A 16,460-nucleotide genomic window follows, 5' to 3' on the forward strand; every position below is an offset into this window, starting at 1 on the left:
CGGAGGAAGTCCCACGCGAAGCGCTCGTCCTCCAGCTTGAGGCGGAAGGAAGCAGAGTCCAGTTCCCAGGCCGCTCCGCCTAGGCACTACCCCAGGTGGTCGGAGTCTGCGCTAGTTGTGACGCAGTACTATAGTAGTGTTTTCCGGTTCTGATAAACGAAAAACAATCCGCCAGGTCTCGGCACCTAACTTTGCCGCATTACTAATACCCGAGCGTGTCGCTCCCAGTGCGCAGGTGCCGCATGGGCGGTCGGTGCTCGGGGCCGGGAGGTGGAGGCTGGGGTGGTTCCCGGGGCACGTGCTGTGATGTGGTTCCGGGTAGAGGCCGAACGCCAGTCCCTGAGTGGCGGTAGCAGCAATGGCGATTTTTAGTGTGTATGTGGTGAACAAAGCTGGCGGCCTGATTTACCAGCTGGACAGCTACGCGCCGCGGGCCGAGGCTGAGAAAACTTTCAGTTATCCGCTGGATCTGCTGCTCAAGCTACACGATGAGCGTGTGCTGGTTGCTTTCGGCCAGCGGGACGGTATCCGAGGTGGGCTAGCCTCGGGCCCTGCGGAGATGGGGGGCGGGCCCCAGTGCTGCGGAAGTGGGCTGGTTGCAGGTGCGGAGCTGGGAGTAGGGGTGGTGTCGGGTCCCTTCTCCCGGTGGCAGATTCCTGGGGCCGCAGCTTCCCTGACCGTTAGCCTCACCTCTGCAGTGGGTCATGCAGTGCTGGCCATCAATGGCATGGACGTGAATGGCAGGTACACGGCCGACGGGAAAGAGGTGCTGGAGTATCTGGGTAACCCTGCTAATTATCCGGTGTCCATTCGATTTGGCCGACCCCGCCTCACTTCTAATGAGAAGCTCATGCTGGCCTCTATGTTCCACTCGTAAGTCCGCCGTCTCGGCAGTGCTTGTTATTTCTCTGCCTCTTCTTAATTTCTCTACCCCTTCTTAAATCGTGGTTCTGGTGTTGTGAAAAACGCAACTGACTCAGATCTAGATTTTAGGTAATAGTGGCAGTGGTGTCATCTTTTTTTGTACGGGGGCAGGGGGAACGGAGTCTCCTTCTGTTACCCAGGCTGGAGTGCGGTGGCACGATCTCTGCTCACTGTAACCTCTGCCTCCCAGGTTCAAGCGATTCTCCTGCCTCACCCTCCTGAGTAGCTGGGATTACTGGCGCATGTCACCACACCCAGCTAAGTTTTGTATTTTTAGTAAAGACCGGGTTTTGCCATGTTGGCCAGTCTGATCTCGAACTCCTGACCTCAGGTGATCCACCCGCCCTGGCCTCCCAAAGTGCCAGAATTACAGGCGTGAGCCACGGCATCTGGTCGAGGTGTCATCTTACTTAAAGTCAGCTTCTCATCTCTGAGCCTTGGTTTCTTCATATTTCAATAAAGCCAATTGAACTAAATGATCTTTAAAAATTTCTTCCTGCTCTCAACTGTGGTATCAAATGTGCCAGCCTTTGCTTAAACACAAGCTAAGTAGGCGTGGCACATATTCCTAGAGTGTTTATTTTACCCAGAGTTTTAGATGTTAAATGTCTTACAACAAAGTATGAATGTAAAATGTTCGCAGAATTCAGATGAACTTAGAAATTTTGACACTACTGCCAGACAGTTCACACTACTTCTCCTGACTGTTCCAGGCGGTACTGTGAACTCAGCAAATAGGGACACTTCAGTGGAAGTTTGAGAAGCACCCCTTCCTTAGAGCAACTTTGCCTCCTTTGCATATAGGCTCTTTGCCATCGGCTCTCAGCTGTCTCCTGAACAGGGAAGCTCAGGCATTGAGATGCTGGAGACAGATACATTCAAATTGCACTGCTACCAGACACTGACAGGTATGCATCTCCAGGTAGGCCAGAGGAATGTGATGGAGAAGAAACACTAACAGGTATGCATCTCCAGGAGGCCAGCAGAGTGTGATGGAGAAGGTTGGGGGAAGAGATTGACCAAAGACACCTTTGGTAAGCAAGAAGAGGGGGTGTGGTTTTTTGTGGGTTTTTTTTGAGATGGAGTTTCACTCTGCCACCCAGGCTGGAGTGCACTGGCGTGATCTTGGCTCACTGCAGCCTCCACCTCCTGGGTTCAAGTGATTCTCCTGCCTCAGCCTCCCAAATAGCTGAGACTACAGGTGCCTACCACCACACCCAGCTAATTTTTTTATGTTTTTAATAGAGCTGGGGTCACCATGTTGACCAGGCTGGTCTCAAACTCCTGACATCAGGTGATCCGCCTGCCTTGGCCTCCCAAAGTGCTGGGATTACAGATGTGAGCCACTGTGCCTGGCCTTCCTGGCACAATTCTACAGACACATCTGTTTGTTTTGTGAATCCAAAGCCAATATTTAATCTGAAACTGATTTTGTCCGTGCCACCCAGAATGTTCAGCACAGGCTATCTTATGTTCAGATAAAACTTAGCTTAATGCTGTTTTCTGTTGCATGTACTTTGGAAGGTGTTAAAGTGTTTTTCCAAAATGAAATTTGAAAGCCAAATGGATATGACCTTTGGATTGCGAGTGTCATTGCTTCACCCCCTTAATTTATTGAAAACTGCCTTGAGTTTGTCCCCTGCTTGGCAATGTTTCTGCTGAGGGACTCCAAAACAGTAAATGTCAGAGCTAGAACTCAACACCTGGTCTTAATCAGCTGGGCAACATAATAAAGTCACTTCACTTCTCTGGTCTCATCTGTAGATTCAAAGTCTTGCCTTTCCTGCATTATGTGGTAAAAGAATAAAATTAAAATGGGCTTATGAAAGTGTTTCGCAAAATTGAAAGTGCTCTACGAATACAGGATGACACTATTTGCTCCAGTGTCTACCCTTTGGTAACCATTCTTGATCTCTCTCCAGGGATCAAGTTTGTGGTTCTAGCAGATCCTAGGCAAGCTGGAATAGATTCTCTTCTCCGAAAGATTTATGAGATTTACTCAGACTTTGCCCTCAAGAATCCATTCTACTCCTTAGAAATGCCCATCAGGTAAGTGGCCCCACTTCCCAGATACTGGTTAAACCCTCCTTGCCCCTCCTTGTGTGCTCTGCCCAAAGTCATTTGAAGCATAGCGGAGTATTACTTTTAAGTAAGATGGGAGGACAGGCTGGTGGCTCACACCTGTAATCCCAGCACTTTGGGAGACTGAGGGGGAAGGATCCCTTGAGCCCAGGAGGTTGAGATCAGCCTGGACAACATAGACCCATCTTTACAAAAAAAAAAAAAAAAAAAAAAAAAGGCCGGGCATGGTGGCTCACACCTGTAATCCAAGCACTTTGGAGGCCAAGGTGGGCAGATCACCTGAGGTCAGGAGTTCAACACCAGTCTTAAATAAATAAATAAATAAATAAATAAATAAATTAGCCTGGTGTGGTGGCAGATACCAGCTGTTCAGGAAGCTGAGGTGGGAGGATTGCTTGAACCCAAAGCTCAAAGCAGCATTGAGCCATGCTGGTGCCACTGCATTCCAGCCTGGGCAACAGAACAAGACCATGTCTCTAAATAAGTAAGACAGTAGTTGCTGGGTGTGGTGGCTCACGCCTGTAATCCCAGCACTGGGAGGCTGAGGCAGCGAATCACCTGAGGTCAGGAGTTCAAGACCAGCCTCGCCAATATGGCGAAACCCTGCCTCTACTAAAAAACAAAAACTAGCTGGGCATGGTGGTGCACACCTGTACTCCCAGCTATTCAGGAGGCTGAGGTAGGAGAATCGCTTAAACCTGGGTGCCAGAGGTTGCAGTGAGCCAAGATCATGCCACTGCATTCCAGCCTTGGTGACAGAGTGAAACTCTGTCAAATAAATAAGACACCAGTAACTAGCCCTTTATTTAAGAAACCAGATTTTCCTTGGGGTTTATGGTTTTGGTTTTTTTTTTTTTTTGGAGATGGAGTTTCACTCTTGTCATCCAGGCTGGAGTGCAATGGCATGATCTCTTGGCTCACTGCAACCTCTACCTCCTGGGTTCAGGCAGTTCTTCTGTCTCAGCCTCCCGAGTAGCTGGGATTACAGGCACCTGCCACCATTCCTGGCTAATTTTTGTATTATTAATAGAGACACGTTAGGGTTAGGGGTTTCACCATGTTGGCCAGGCTGGTCTCGAACTCCTGACCTCAGATGATTCGCCAACCTCCACCTCCCATGATTTATGTCTTTCTTCAAGCAGTTTTCCCTGGCTTAAGTGGGGAGAAACCTCAGGCTTCATGTTTTTTTTTTTAACCACCTTGGGCCTGGCTTAGGTGTGAGCTATTTGACCAGAATTTGAAGCTAGCCCTGGAGGTGGCAGAGAAGGCTGGAACTTTTGGACCTGGGTCATAGGCTGAACCTGCGATGGACTCCCACATTCTGAGAGTTCCTGCAACAGGAATACTATTTGCACTCCGGTGGAGATTCCAGCAGCCTTGTTAGTGCACTTGAAAATGGGAAAATGCTGACCCTGATGACATGTGCTGATTCCTGAGCCTTCACACTATGCTGTTTCCTTCTGTATATATCATGGTCTTATTTTCCAACTCTGTACAGATTTATTTATGGAGGAGAAAGGTCCATAAATGTTGTAATAAACATTCCTTTGATCTTCGTGTTTGCTATCTTAATTGATGGTTTTAGGGGAAAGGTACAGGAAGGGAGACAAAAATGGTTAGGGAATTCTGCAAAGATGATGTTCTAGTAAAAAACGTAACAAATACGTGTTCATTAAATAAATGAGCATAGGACTCTGAAGCATGTGCACTGGATCTAGTCCCAGAATTGCTGCTAATTTCGTGGGGTCCTGGGGTGGTGGCAGTGGTGGTGGTGGTTGTGATGATGATGATGGCACATATATCAAGCATTTACAGCCAGGTCTTCCTGCTTTATCTCACTTGATCTTCACCCTAACCCCAGGGGGTACGGACTCTGAAGCATGTGCACTGGATCTAGTCCCAGAATTGCTGCTAATTTCGTGGGGTCCTGGGGTGGTGGCAGTGGTGGTGTGGTTGTGATGATGATGGCACATATATCAAGCATTTACAGCCAGGTCTTCCTGCTTTATCTCACTTGATCTTCACCCTAACCCCAGGGGGTACGTTCTTTTACAGACAAGATTTAGCAGACTTTCTGCCTCAAAGTCTCCAAGCTCGTTACTGACAGCCTGGGTTTGAACCTAGGCTTTCTTACTACACACTCAATAAACCACTGTTACACTTCCTCCCTCCATCAAGTTGTTTAGCCTGTCCACAACCCAATAGCTTTATCTCTAAAATAATCCTTGAACGAGTCAATGTTCAGGTGAAGGCAGAGGAGGCTTGAGCTTTAAAGAAGTCCATCTACACTTCAGCTTCCCCATTCTAGGGAAAGACAAAGTCTCTCCCTTTGGGATGGAAAGAGCAGGTATTGACAGTGTTTCCCAAGGAAACTGTCTCATTTTGAAAGAATGAATCACCGACAGTGTTCAGTATCAAATCTAGTTTTAATCTTCTATAACAAGTCACCCTTTCTTCCCACCCATACCCAACTGTGCCTTGGGTACTAGTGAGAGTGATGGCCTCCTCTCTCTCCCTGGAGTCTGAGGTATTGGCAATAGCAGTCACCCACCGCTGAGAGGACTTAGGGCCCAGCAGAAGTCAAGGGCCATTAGCGCCCTGCAGCTGCAGGGAGGGACAGCTGCAAGTCAGGTGGGGATGGATAGGGTGGGGGCAGAACAGGACCTAGGAAAAGAAGGGTACAGGAGGCTTCCTGACTGCAGAAGTTTCCTGTTTGTCTGAAGGCTGGAAATAGGAGCTAACGGAGTCTAAGGCCAAAGGTTATCTTTTACATAGAGCATAGGATCAGAGAGCTGGAATCTCAACTAGCCACTGATAACTTCCAGCGCCACCTGGGTGAGGGAGAAGGCGCAGAAACAAAGTGAAAGGTTCGGGGCTAGCCAAGCAGGCGCCTCCTTTGCTCCCCCGACAAGGTGCAGGAGGAAGGCCACCATGGGATGGTGCTCCGGAACCTAGACTGTTCACTCAGCCTTCTTGGACACTCGGCCCATCTTGGTGCGGATGTTTCGTAGGAGGAAGAAGGCAGCTGTGCTGGCTGCACAAATCACTTCAGCCACCCAGAAGGCTGTGCTCCAACTGTAGTGCTTGGCAATGGTGCTGAAGGGCAGCCCAGCCAGAAAGCCGCCCACTGTTGGGGAAGGGGAAAGATTCTAAGCCAGTGGTGCTAGCTCCAGCTTCTCACTGGCCTATACGCAAAGCACAGGTGGGGGTGAGAGAGAGACTCTAGAAGGTAACACTTACCATTGGCCATGAGTCCCACAATGGCATGAGAGGTGCCACACAAGTTGGAAGGGGCACTCTCGTTGGCTATGACTCCAAACAGGGCAATGGGACCATACGAGGAGAAACCAAATACAGCTCCCAATACCAGGATCCAGAGCTGCAAGGGCAGAGTGGAGTGGCACTCAGAGTCGGAAAGCCTACCTGCCTGCCCACCCCTGCCAGAGCAAGGAAGGCTTGGTCTCCAGGAACAAACAGTAGTTGTAAAGGGACAGTAACTAAGTGACCCTCCTCCCCCCACTTCCCGACACAATTGACAGTACAGAGCTAGAGTGGATGCCATATTGAGCCAACCCAGGGATCCAGGTGGGCAGGGAAAGGAGGTACGGAAGTCATCCCTGAGTTGGAGGCTGTGCTCAGGATTTACACAAGCTGGACTGGCTAGGGGTGTGGCAGAGGGGTAGGACAAAGGTGAGACAGACCAGGAGAAAAACCAGAGATATCTTTAAGGCACCTCGCGCTCCGTAAAGCCTGTGAGCTCCGAGAGAGGGTGAAGAGCCAGAGTCCAGAAAGCAACATCCTGGTGGAGCACAGGAAAGAAAAGAACACCAAGCCCAGAGTGGAGGAGGAGAACCCAGATGCAGAGAGAGCAGTCCACTCAGAACTGAAAAGGGAATCTGAGAGGCGGAGAAAAAAACTGGCCCAGGCTAGAGCCAGGAGAGGGAGACAGACTCAGTTGCCCTTGCTTTCTCTCCTTGGGCCCTCCTGTGAGCCAGGCCATTAATTACCTTGGGGGAGTCACTGGTCACTGTTACCCGGAAGAGGTACATGGACACTGTCATGCCAGCCATCATGAACAGCAACAGGCCATGGCGAGGGTTCCCGTAGACAGACAGTCCCGCCTATGGATACAGTCCCAGCAAAGTCAGGCTCTCAGAACAGGGCAGAGAACCGCCACCCCTGGACTCTGACACAGCAGGGCCTCTGCTGACAGGTCTTTGGCAATCCCACCACAGTTCTTGGCCCCGGGCAGCTCTGGGAGGCCCTGCGACCTGCTCATTACATTCTGAGGCCAAACTCCACAACATCCCTTCCTCCCGCTTGGGGCAGGACCAGGACACGTGCTGGGGAGTGCACCCCGTCTATTCCCAGCCCATTTTCCTGGGGCTGTGGAGAAGCCTACTTAGCCTTTCTAAGCTAGGCTAAGAAATATTCTGGCTGTCCTTCACATCAGTTAAAACTCTCCCCAAGAGCCTTACCTCCACACCTAAGAGAAGCCTGGAATCATTCCCTCTTCACCCGGTCTAAACCAGCAGATGCCAACCTGCCTGTGCCCTGGGACTACTTTCTCTCCAGTGCCTGTCCCAGCCATGCTGTGAAGACTGAAAGGGACCCTTCTGTCCCTTCGGCCCACTCACCTTTGCCATGGCCCGGTCTGACAGGTAGCCAGCTGCGATGCTGCCTACAAGGCCCCCAACTTCCAGGGCACTCATGTAGGAGCTACCTGCAGTGGGGATTTGTGGGCAGAGGGAAGGGAAGGGTGGAAGGGTGTTACACATCGGGGTCTTCCCACAATGGCTTAAACCCGGAGAGGTACAGGGTCCCCACAGGTGACTAGCTATAACTGCCTGAGTAGTGCCCAGCCTTAAGGAATGAATAAAGAGGATAAAGGGAAGCAAGGTCTGAATTTCCATCCCCTGCATTGGTTCCTGCTTCTTAGGCCCACCCTGCCCCAGTGCCCATCTTACCTACAAGGACTGACTGTCCTTTCTCCTGGATAAGGAAGAACTGGCCCCAGTCAGTACAGCAGGTCTTTACTCCAAACACCACAAGGTAACCAGTAGAGAGCACCCACAGGTAAGGGGACAGCAGCAGCTCCTGTAGGGTGCCCTCCTCCTTCAAGGAGCCTGGAGGTGCGAAGAGGCCAGGTGTCAGGCTCTGCCCTTACTGCTCTCCCCATCCTGAGCCCCCACCATTCATTAACCAGCCACAGGGGCAGAGTCCATCTGCGCAGCCAGAATCAGCGTGAAGGATATTCCCTCACCCCGCTGCTCTCTCCCCGTCTCCACTGCAAGCTCAGTGAATGAAAGAGAAACAGGACCAGGGAGGAGGGAGGAAGGCACCCAAGCCACTGAAGCTCATGATTCTATCTATCCAGGACAGGGAGTCTGTGCTGTCGTGAGGAAGAGCCAGAAAATAACATGAGTCATAGCACTTGCTGGCTCTGCCACTTGTCTGGTACTTAACTGCCTCTTGGGATGGAGTTTTGTTTACTCTCCATGCAGCCTCCATTACCACCCCTTCCCCCACATCCACTGGCTAGCAGAGAACCAGGCAAATGCCTAGTCTTCAACAAAAATCTGCCCGATGAATGAGTGCCCCAGTGGCCGTCTTGGGTGGGGGCTCACCCTTCTTGCCCTTAGAGGGCGTGGGGTCCAGGTTGCGGAGTCCAACATCAGCAGGTTCATTGTGGATGAGCAGGAGACAGAGGAAGGAGACAACTATACACAGTGCCCCAGACAGGGCCAGCGTGCTGCGCCAGCTGTAGCTCTGGGCGAGGATGGTTGCCAGGATAGGGCCCAGCCCTCCAGCCAGGTTCATGCTGGTTGACAGGATAGCCCACCAAGTGCCAAATTGAGATGGCTCAAACCACTGTGGGGCAGAGGGCGACAAAGTAGGTGTCCAGCCTACTGCCCATATTGAGGGTGTGGTCAGGTGGGGCAGCCCCAGAAGCTCACATTACAGGGAAGAGGGAAAGGGCACTTCTGTTTGGCAGGGAAGTTCCCTCCTCTGCCACCTGATCCCACCACTCTCAGCCTCCTAAAATATCTTGACAAGCAACAGGAGCTGGCCAGGAACCGCTCAGAACCTGCTATGGGTGGGATGTGGAGGTGGTGGGTCAGAAGGGGTGCTCCCACATGCTCTTTAGGCATCCTCTATGACAATCCAAACAGGCTCTTTGGAAGCACTCACCTTCCGCAGGACCTTCCCACATGGCGGCCAGCCCAGCCCCTGGGCCAGGCCATTAAGGAACCAGAGAGCAGCAAAGACAGGTACTGTGGAGCTCCAGGAAAAGAATATGTTGACCAGGCCAACCAGGAGTAGTCCAGACGAGAAGAGCCAGCGAGCACTCATCTGGTCAGACAGCACCCCACTGACAAACTTGCTGATGGCATAGGCTGCCGACTGGCTGCTGGTGATGAGCCCTGCAGGGGAGGGGAGCAGGACAGGAGATATTACACTTGGGAGTTAGGGACCAGGGGAGAAGCACAAGAGGGTTGGAAGAAGGCATGGGGTCAGGTGTGGAGGGGTGCCCAGTGGGGTGGGACAGGTTACTTCCCAGAGGAACAGGAGAAGCCTGAGCTGCAATCTGACACTCATTCATGGGCCCTACTACCTCTGCTACTCCTGTCTCACCATCAGCGCTAACCCCAGACTGACCCATGATTCTCAGCTGCAGGTGTCAGGGAACAAGCAGGGAGCAGGACACGGCAGCTCTGCCTCCCTGGGATTTGCATATGCCTGATTTCCCACCTTACTCTGGATGCCAACCCCCAGCCTCTAGCAGTTCTGTTGCTCCTCCACTCAACATGGGGCGAAGGGCTCAGGACTGGAGTCAGGGACCTTGTCCCTTCTGAAGGGTAGCATGCCAGGCCGCATCAAATCATTGGGCCAGCTTTTTAGTTCCCAGTGCTCACAGTGTCAGTAGCCAGCACTCACTCTGAAGCCTCCGCATGCACCCACACAGGTGCGAAAACCATGCTCAGAAGCCCCTCAAACACTGTCGGAATAAACAGTGCCTCCAGGGGCATGCACACACACATTCACCCACATCAAGTAAGCAGCCCCTCCTTAGCCCCGCATGCACCCACGTCCATGGGTCTCAGAGCCTCTTCATCTGGCACATGTAGACTGGCCCCTGGCCTCTACTGTGCAGACACTCCACCCACAAGACATGCCCATACACAAATACCCAGTATGTCCTGCTGTTCTGTGTCCCCAGGCCCACCACCCTGCCGTTTCAGGGCTCACCTAAATCATCCTTGTCCAAAGAGATCTCTTCCACCAACGACGGCATGACAAAGGAGAAGGTCTTGCGATTGAAGTAATATAGGCTGTAGCCCCCAAACATGGCTGAGAAGATCACAGTACGATAATAGCCATACCCCTGGGCTGCCATGGTAGAAAAGAGCAGGCCCTACCAGCCAGGACGCACAGCCTCTGACCACAGTTCCTGCTCGCCGCTCTCACGGTTCCCAGATCTGCTGAGTTGAGTTTTTTCTGCTCCCTCCTCCACACAGCCTCCCAGGCTCCCTTTATAGCCACCTTCTGGACAATCATTAAGCCTGAGGCAGCTCCTAGGGGACCCAGTGTCCTGAGGGAGACAGAGAAAACAGGAGATTACAGAGCACCAAACTGTAGGGGGTGGAGAAGGTCCCAGAAAGAGGCATGCTTTTGAGCCAGGCCAGCACCCTGTGTCCCCAGGATTTCTGCCTTTACCTCCTCTGTTATGTCTGCTTGCCTGTGAAACCAGCTTTGATTAAAGGTTCAACCTAATTACTTTTGTCTGCATGAGCCCAGGGGAGGAAGGGGTGGGATGAGCAGAAAAGTCCTCTCTAGCCCTGCTTCCTCAGTCACAGAACCTTCTCATTCATTCACGGAAGACTTATTAACTTACTAGTGGACAGGCACTGCACTTGGCACTAGGTTAGTTTCTACTCGCACTCACCACCACCCCACCAAAACAAACTGTCATGCAAACACCCCAGTTATCTCACTTCTAAGTCTTCTAGAGCCGGCCTCAATCCCTGGAACTCTCAATCCTTAGCACATAATAGATGTAACGGTTTCGGTGTCACACAGAAAGCCCTGCTAAGGGCTGAGGTCCTGATGGGGCCCCACAGAGCTGCCTCTGGGTCCCCATTACCCTGCGACGTCAATCTGGGCTTCCTTCAGGCTGGCTGGGGACTGCAGGGTATGGTTTCCAACCTGGGGGACGCTGGCAGGGGTCGCAACCAGAGGGACTGGGCAGTCTGGGCTGGAAGGTGCCCCGGCGGGCTTCGGGCTGCAGTGCACAACCGTCCTGCCCAGGGCTCCGGCAACATGCCCCAGCTTTTCCGCTCAATTGGGAAAGCAACTGGCACAGAAGGCGTAGGCACACGCGGAGCGGGCGACCGCACGTATTCTCCCGGAGGCCCCGCGCTTCTAGCACCCTGGTAGGGGAGGGCCAGGCGGCGGAGGGGGAGGAGGAGAGGTGGCGGGCTCCTGGCACCTGCCCAGCCCGGTGTCCTCACGCCACCCTGGACACCCGATTGTGGTGGGAACCACGGGGCCGACGTGCAGGAGCTGGAGAGGTGCGGAGACCACAGGCCTGGCGCGATAGAAAGGGGTCGTGTGCTGGTCACGGGCAGCGCCTCGGTGGCCCCCAGACCCATGAATTGTCTCCGGAGCTGCAAGAACAGCTCCAGGTCTTACCGGAAGTTGGGGTTCGCCAACAATGGAGCCCCGAGACCTAAGAGCCTGCCCTTAGGTGATGCCCCTCCCCCGCAGGCCGCCCCCCAAACCTGAACAGAGGCAGCAGACCGAAGAGGACGGGGCGGGGCCAGCGGGAGCTGCGCATGCGCGGCGGGCGGGGCGTGGTCTTCGCCTGCATCTTCCCTTGCGAGCGAGAGGAGTTTGCAGCCCCACACTCGGGGGTCACGTCGCTCCTTAGAGGAGCACAGCGCCCCTTAGGGCTGAGCACGGCATGTCCAATTCTTAAGTGGTTACACTGAACAAACCAGTTTTTAGTGAGTGCCTTCCTCTACAAAACACACGGAACACGATGATAATAATCATTGTTTCCAAGTTGCTCACAGTCTAAGAAAGGTCTTGCGGGAGAATACAGTATTTTATTTTATTTTATTTATTATTATTATTATTTTTTGAGACGGAGTTTCGCTCTTGTTACCCAGGCTGGAGTGCAATGGCGCGATCTCGGCTCACCGAAACCTCAGCCTCCTGGGTTCAGGCAATTCTCCTGCCTCAGCCTCCTGAGTAGCTGGGATTACAGGCACGCGCCACCATGCCCAGCTGATTTTTTGTATTTTTAGTAGAGATGGGGTTTCACCATGTTGACCAGGATGGTCTCGATCTCTTGACCTCGTGATCCGCCCGCCTCGGCCTCCCAAAGTGCTGGGATTACAGGCTTGAGCCACCGCGCCCGGCTTATTTTTATTTTTTATTTATTTATTTATTTATTTTTGAGATGGAGTTTCGCTCTTGTTACCCAGGCTGGAGTGCAATGGCGCGATCTCGGCTCACCGAAACCTCCGCCTCCTGGGTTCAGGCAATTCTCCTGCCTCAGCCTCCCGAGTAGCTGGGACTACAGGCACTCACCACTATGCCCAGCTAATTTTTGTATTTTTAGTAGAGACGGGGTTTCACCATGTTGACCAGGATGGTCTCGATCTCTTGACCTCGTGATCCACGCGCCTCAGCCTCCCAAAGTGCTGGGATTATAGGCGTGAGCCACCGCACCCGGCCTTTTATTATTATTATTATTATTATTTTTTTTTTTTTTAAATATAGACGGGGTTTCACCATGTTGGTCAGGCTGGTCTTGAACTCCCGACCTCAGGGTATCCGCCCACCTTGGCCTCCAAAGTGCTTGGATTACAGGCGTGAGCCACTGCGCCCGGCCACTATTTTCTTTAAGAAGAAATTACTGCAGTCTTCAATAAGCACAATTTGGATTATTTATTTATTATTTATTTATTTATTTTGAGATGGAGTCTTGCTCTGTCGCCAGGCTGGAGTGTGGTGGCGCAATCTCCGCTCACTGCGACTTCCGTCTCCTGGGTTCAAGCAATTCTTCGGCCTCAGCTTCCCCAGTAGCTGGGACCACAGGCGCATGCCACCACGCCTGGCTAATTTTTGTATTTGTAGTAGAGACGGGGTTTCACCATGTTGGCCAGGATGGTCTCTATCTATTGACCTTGTGATCCGCCCACCTCAGCCTCCCAAAGTGCTAGGATTACAGGCGTGAGCCACTGTGCTCGGCCCGGAATTTTTTTTTTTTTTTTTTTTTTTTCCACTATATAGAAAAGTCTTCTGCCAGACATAATTTGGAATTTTAACTTGTGGTTAAATTGTTGGGGACAGAGACCAGGCCTGGAGTAAATCTCAAATTCTAATCCCAGACCCACGGCATTCAATTAAGCATGACCTTGATTAATCTATGAGCCCCAGTTTCCTACCAGCCTGGTAGATCATCGTGAAGATTCAGCAGATGATTTAGATAAGAGCTTGGAAATTCTATGTGTTCTCAACAACAATGGTTTTCACTGATTCCAGGTAAACGTTGTGAGGGCTAACAATGGTGATGACATTTTACAACACTGTTCTCAGAAAGAAAACAAATGTTAACCCTGCCCATAGCTTCAACATTACATAACAGAGCCTTAAAAAGTCCCAGGCAGTCCCAACCAGCCAGCACTTCCCCGACTCCTCCCCAATAAAAAGTTTACCATAAAAGCCTCAGCTAGAGGCAGGGCGCAGGGGCTCACGCCTGTAATCCCAGCACTTTGGGAGGCCAAGGAGGTCGGATCACAAGGTCAGGAGTTAGAGACCAGCCAGACCAACATACTACTAAAAATGCAAAAAATTGGCCAGGCATGGTGGCAGGTGCCTATAATCACAGCTACTCAGGAGGCTGAGGCAGGAAAATCACTTGAACTCAGGAGGCAGAGATCGCAGTGAGACAAGATCACACCACTGCATTCCAGTGATGGCTCACACCTATGAGCACTTTGGGAGGCTGAATGGGCGGATCACAAATCAGGAGTTTGAGACCAGCCTGGCCAACACAGTGAAACCCCATCTCTACTGAAAATGCAAAACTTAGCTGGGCATGGTGGCAGACACCTGTAATCCCGGCTACTCGGGAGGCTGAGACAGGAGACTCTCTTGAACCCTGGAGGCAGAGGTTGCAGTGAGCCAAGATTGCACCGCTGCAATCCAGCCTGGGCAACAGAGCTAGACTCCATCTCAAAAGGAAAAAAAAAAAAAGTTTGTAAGCCATCAGCTTGTAAGCAATCAGGGTCTCTGCCAGACTCCTGACCGGAACTCCTCACAGGCTTATTCCTGTGAATAAACCTGTTTGGCTATTGAGTTGCCTCCTGTCTCACTCTCTTCCATCTTCCTAACATGGTGCTGAAACCCAGGATGGGTTTCATAGCAGAGGCGCTCTGTCTCCCTCTCTCTCTTCCTCCCTCTCTCCCCCCATCTCTCCTCTTTTTCTTTCTCCCCCACCCCCGCCCTTCTCTTTCTTTCTCTCCTCTCAAATCCTCCCACTCCCAGCCCTGTCTACCACCCTTCATCACATTTCACAAGGGGGCTCCTGGCTTCTGCAACCCAGGAAGCAACGGGCAATGGAATCTCACCCCAGGCTAGCTAGCCCCTGGACCCCAAATGGCACCCCCAGCCTTCATACCACACTCTTCTTTTTCTTCTCCCCTCCATACCCCTTCCCTTGACTTGGCACCTCCTGCTGAAGGCCACCGCTGTTTCATTACTTGTGGATCCAACACTGGCCACTCATCACTCAGGACTGGTAAGATTTCGGTGGCCCTCCCTTGGCACCAGGAAAGAATTGCTTCAAGTAATGTCACACCAGGCAACTCCAGGGATCTGGAAACAAAGGGGACACCTTCTCTTTCTAGTCTCCCCCATGCCCCCTTGCTTTTTTTAGACAGAGTCTCCATCTTGTCACCCAAGCTGGAGTGTGATCTCTGCTCACTGCAACCTCCACTTTCCACGTTCAGGTGATTCTCCTGCCTCAGCTTTCTGAGTAGCTTTACAGACATGCACCACCACACCCGGCTAATTTTGTATTTTTAGTAGAGATGGGGTTTCACTATGTTGGCCAGGCTGGTCTCAAACTCCTGACTTCAGGTGATCCACACCAGCCTCAGCTGGGATTACAGGCATGAGCTGCCACACCCATCCGGTTCATTTTTCTTTACATTTTTTTTTTTTTTAGACAGAGTCTCACTCTGTTACTAGGCTGTAGTGCAGTGGCACAATCTGGGCTCATTGCAACATCTGCCTCTGGGGTTCAAGCACTTCTCCAGCTTCAACTTCCCGAGTAACTGGGACTACAGGTGCACGCCACCACACCCAGCTAATTTTTTTTTTTTTTTTTTTTTTTTTTTTTTTTTTTGAGACGGAGTTTCGCCCTTGTTACCCAGGCTGGAGTGCAATGGCGCGATCTCGGCTCACCGCAACCTCCACCTCCTGGGCTCAGGCAATTCTCCTGCCTCAGCCTCCTGAGTAGCTGGGATTACAGGCACGTGCCACCATGCCCAGCTAATTTTTTGCACTTTTAGTAGAGACGGGGTTTCACCATGTTGACCAGGATGGTCTCGATCTCTCGACCTCGTGATCCACCCGCCTCGGCCTCCCAAAGTGCTGGGATTACAGGCTTGAGCCACCGCGCCCGGCCCAATTTTTGTATTTTTAATATAGATGGGATTTCACCACGTTAGCCAGAATGGTCTCAATCAATCTCTTGACCTCATGATCCCCCCTCTTTGGCCTCCCAAAGTGCTGGGATTACAGGCATAAGCAACCTTGCCCCTCTGAAACTGTATTATAAAAGCCTCAGCTTGTAAGCAATCAGGGTCTCAGCCAGACTCCTGACCGGGACCCTCTGCAAGGTTATTCCTGTGAATAAACCTGTTTGCTGTAGAGTTGCCTCTTGTCTGTCGCTCTCTTCCCTTATATCTTCCTAACAAGAGTGGCTGAAGGAAATTTTAGTGTTCCAAAATTGAGAGCAAAGATCTTTTTCTCTAGAGAAGGTGGTTGGGGAAGGGAGGAGGAAGAGGTGAGATAAAATAAGATGACAGGCCGGGTGAGGTGGCTCATGCTTGTAATCCCAGAACTTTGGGAGGCTGAGGCGGGCAGATCACTTGAGGTCAGGAGTTCAAGACCAGACTGGCCAACATGGTGAAACCCTGTCTCTACTAAAAACACCAAAATTAGGTGTGGTGGTGCACGCCTGTAATCTCAGTTACTGGGGAGGCTGAGGCAGGAGAATTGCTTGAACCCAGGAAGTGGAGGTTGCAGTGAGCAGAGATCACACCACTGCACTCCAGGCTGGGTGACAGAGCAAGACCCTGTCTCAGAAATAAATAAATAAATAGGATGACAATGTCGCTGAACTTCATTAATTCAAAACTGAACAGTAGCCTAGT

The 16,460-nt window shown here is 51.6% G+C and overlaps 2 protein-coding genes across 10 annotated transcripts; one reads left to right on the forward strand and one right to left on the reverse strand.

Annotated features, from left to right (window-relative positions):
* The first annotated feature begins 15 nt into the window (after positions 1-15).
* On the forward strand, positions 16-4,561 carry TRAPPC4 (trafficking protein particle complex subunit 4). Of its 2 annotated transcripts, none has more exons than XM_074400701.1 (5): positions 16-602; positions 699-873; positions 1,729-1,832; positions 2,847-2,973; positions 4,222-4,561. In XM_074400701.1, exons 1-5 carry the CDS (start codon positions 359-361, stop codon positions 4,298-4,300), a joined length of 729 nt encoding a protein of 242 aa, XP_074256802.1. In that variant the 5' UTR covers positions 16-358; the 3' UTR covers positions 4,301-4,561. The 2 variants fall into 2 exon arrangements, with proteins under 2 accessions (XP_074256802.1, XP_039326352.1); XM_039470418.2 differs by having other exon boundaries at positions 22-533.
* Positions 4,562-5,413: 852 nt separating this feature from the next.
* Positions 5,414-11,850, reverse strand: SLC37A4 (solute carrier family 37 member 4). 8 transcript variants are annotated; one of them, XM_003923615.4, is made up of 10 exons: positions 11,790-11,850; positions 10,258-10,600; positions 9,199-9,431; positions 8,634-8,877; positions 7,974-8,132; positions 7,644-7,729; positions 7,014-7,127; positions 6,740-6,805; positions 6,247-6,385; positions 5,414-6,133 (listed from the first exon to the last, which is right to left on the reverse strand). In XM_003923615.4, exons 2-10 carry the CDS (start codon positions 10,403-10,405, stop codon positions 5,967-5,969), a joined length of 1,356 nt encoding a protein of 451 aa, XP_003923664.3. In that variant the 5' UTR covers positions 10,406-10,600; positions 11,790-11,850; the 3' UTR covers positions 5,414-5,966. The 8 variants fall into 8 exon arrangements, with proteins under 8 accessions (XP_003923664.3, XP_039326356.2, XP_039326358.2 ...); XM_039470422.2 differs by having other exon boundaries at positions 11,701-11,832; XM_039470424.2 differs by having other exon boundaries at positions 11,809-11,831.
* Positions 11,851-16,460: the final 4,610 nt, after the last annotated feature.

Source organism: Saimiri boliviensis, chromosome 6 (genome assembly GCF_048565385.1).
Source record: "Saimiri boliviensis isolate mSaiBol1 chromosome 6, mSaiBol1.pri, whole genome shotgun sequence".
NCBI lineage: Eukaryota > Metazoa > Chordata > Mammalia > Primates > Cebidae > Saimiri > Saimiri boliviensis.

Excerpts from the sequence above, each read along its gene's own strand:
- TRAPPC4 (XM_074400701.1), top strand. The coding sequence starts at position 359 with ATGGCGATTTTTAGTGTGTATGTGGTGAACAAAGCTGGCGGCCTGATT. Across the intron at positions 874-1,728 it reads CTGGCCTCTATGTTCCACTC|GCTCTTTGCCATCGGCTCTC; the intron begins GTAAGTCCGCCG and ends CTTTGCATATAG. Across the intron at positions 2,974-4,221 it reads TCCTTAGAAATGCCCATCAG|GTGTGAGCTATTTGACCAGA; the intron begins GTAAGTGGCCCC and ends GGCCTGGCTTAG.
- SLC37A4 (XM_003923615.4), bottom strand. The coding sequence starts at position 10,405 with ATGGCAGCCCAGGGGTATGGCTATTATCGTACTGTGATCTTCTCAGCC. Across the intron at positions 8,133-8,633 it reads GCCCTCTAAGGGCAAGAAGG|GCTCCTTGAAGGAGGAGGGC; the intron begins GTGAGCCCCCAC and ends TCGCACCTCCAG. Across the intron at positions 6,806-7,013 it reads TGACCAGTGACTCCCCCAAG|GATGTTGCTTTCTGGACTCT; the intron begins GTAATTAATGGC and ends GTGCTCCACCAG.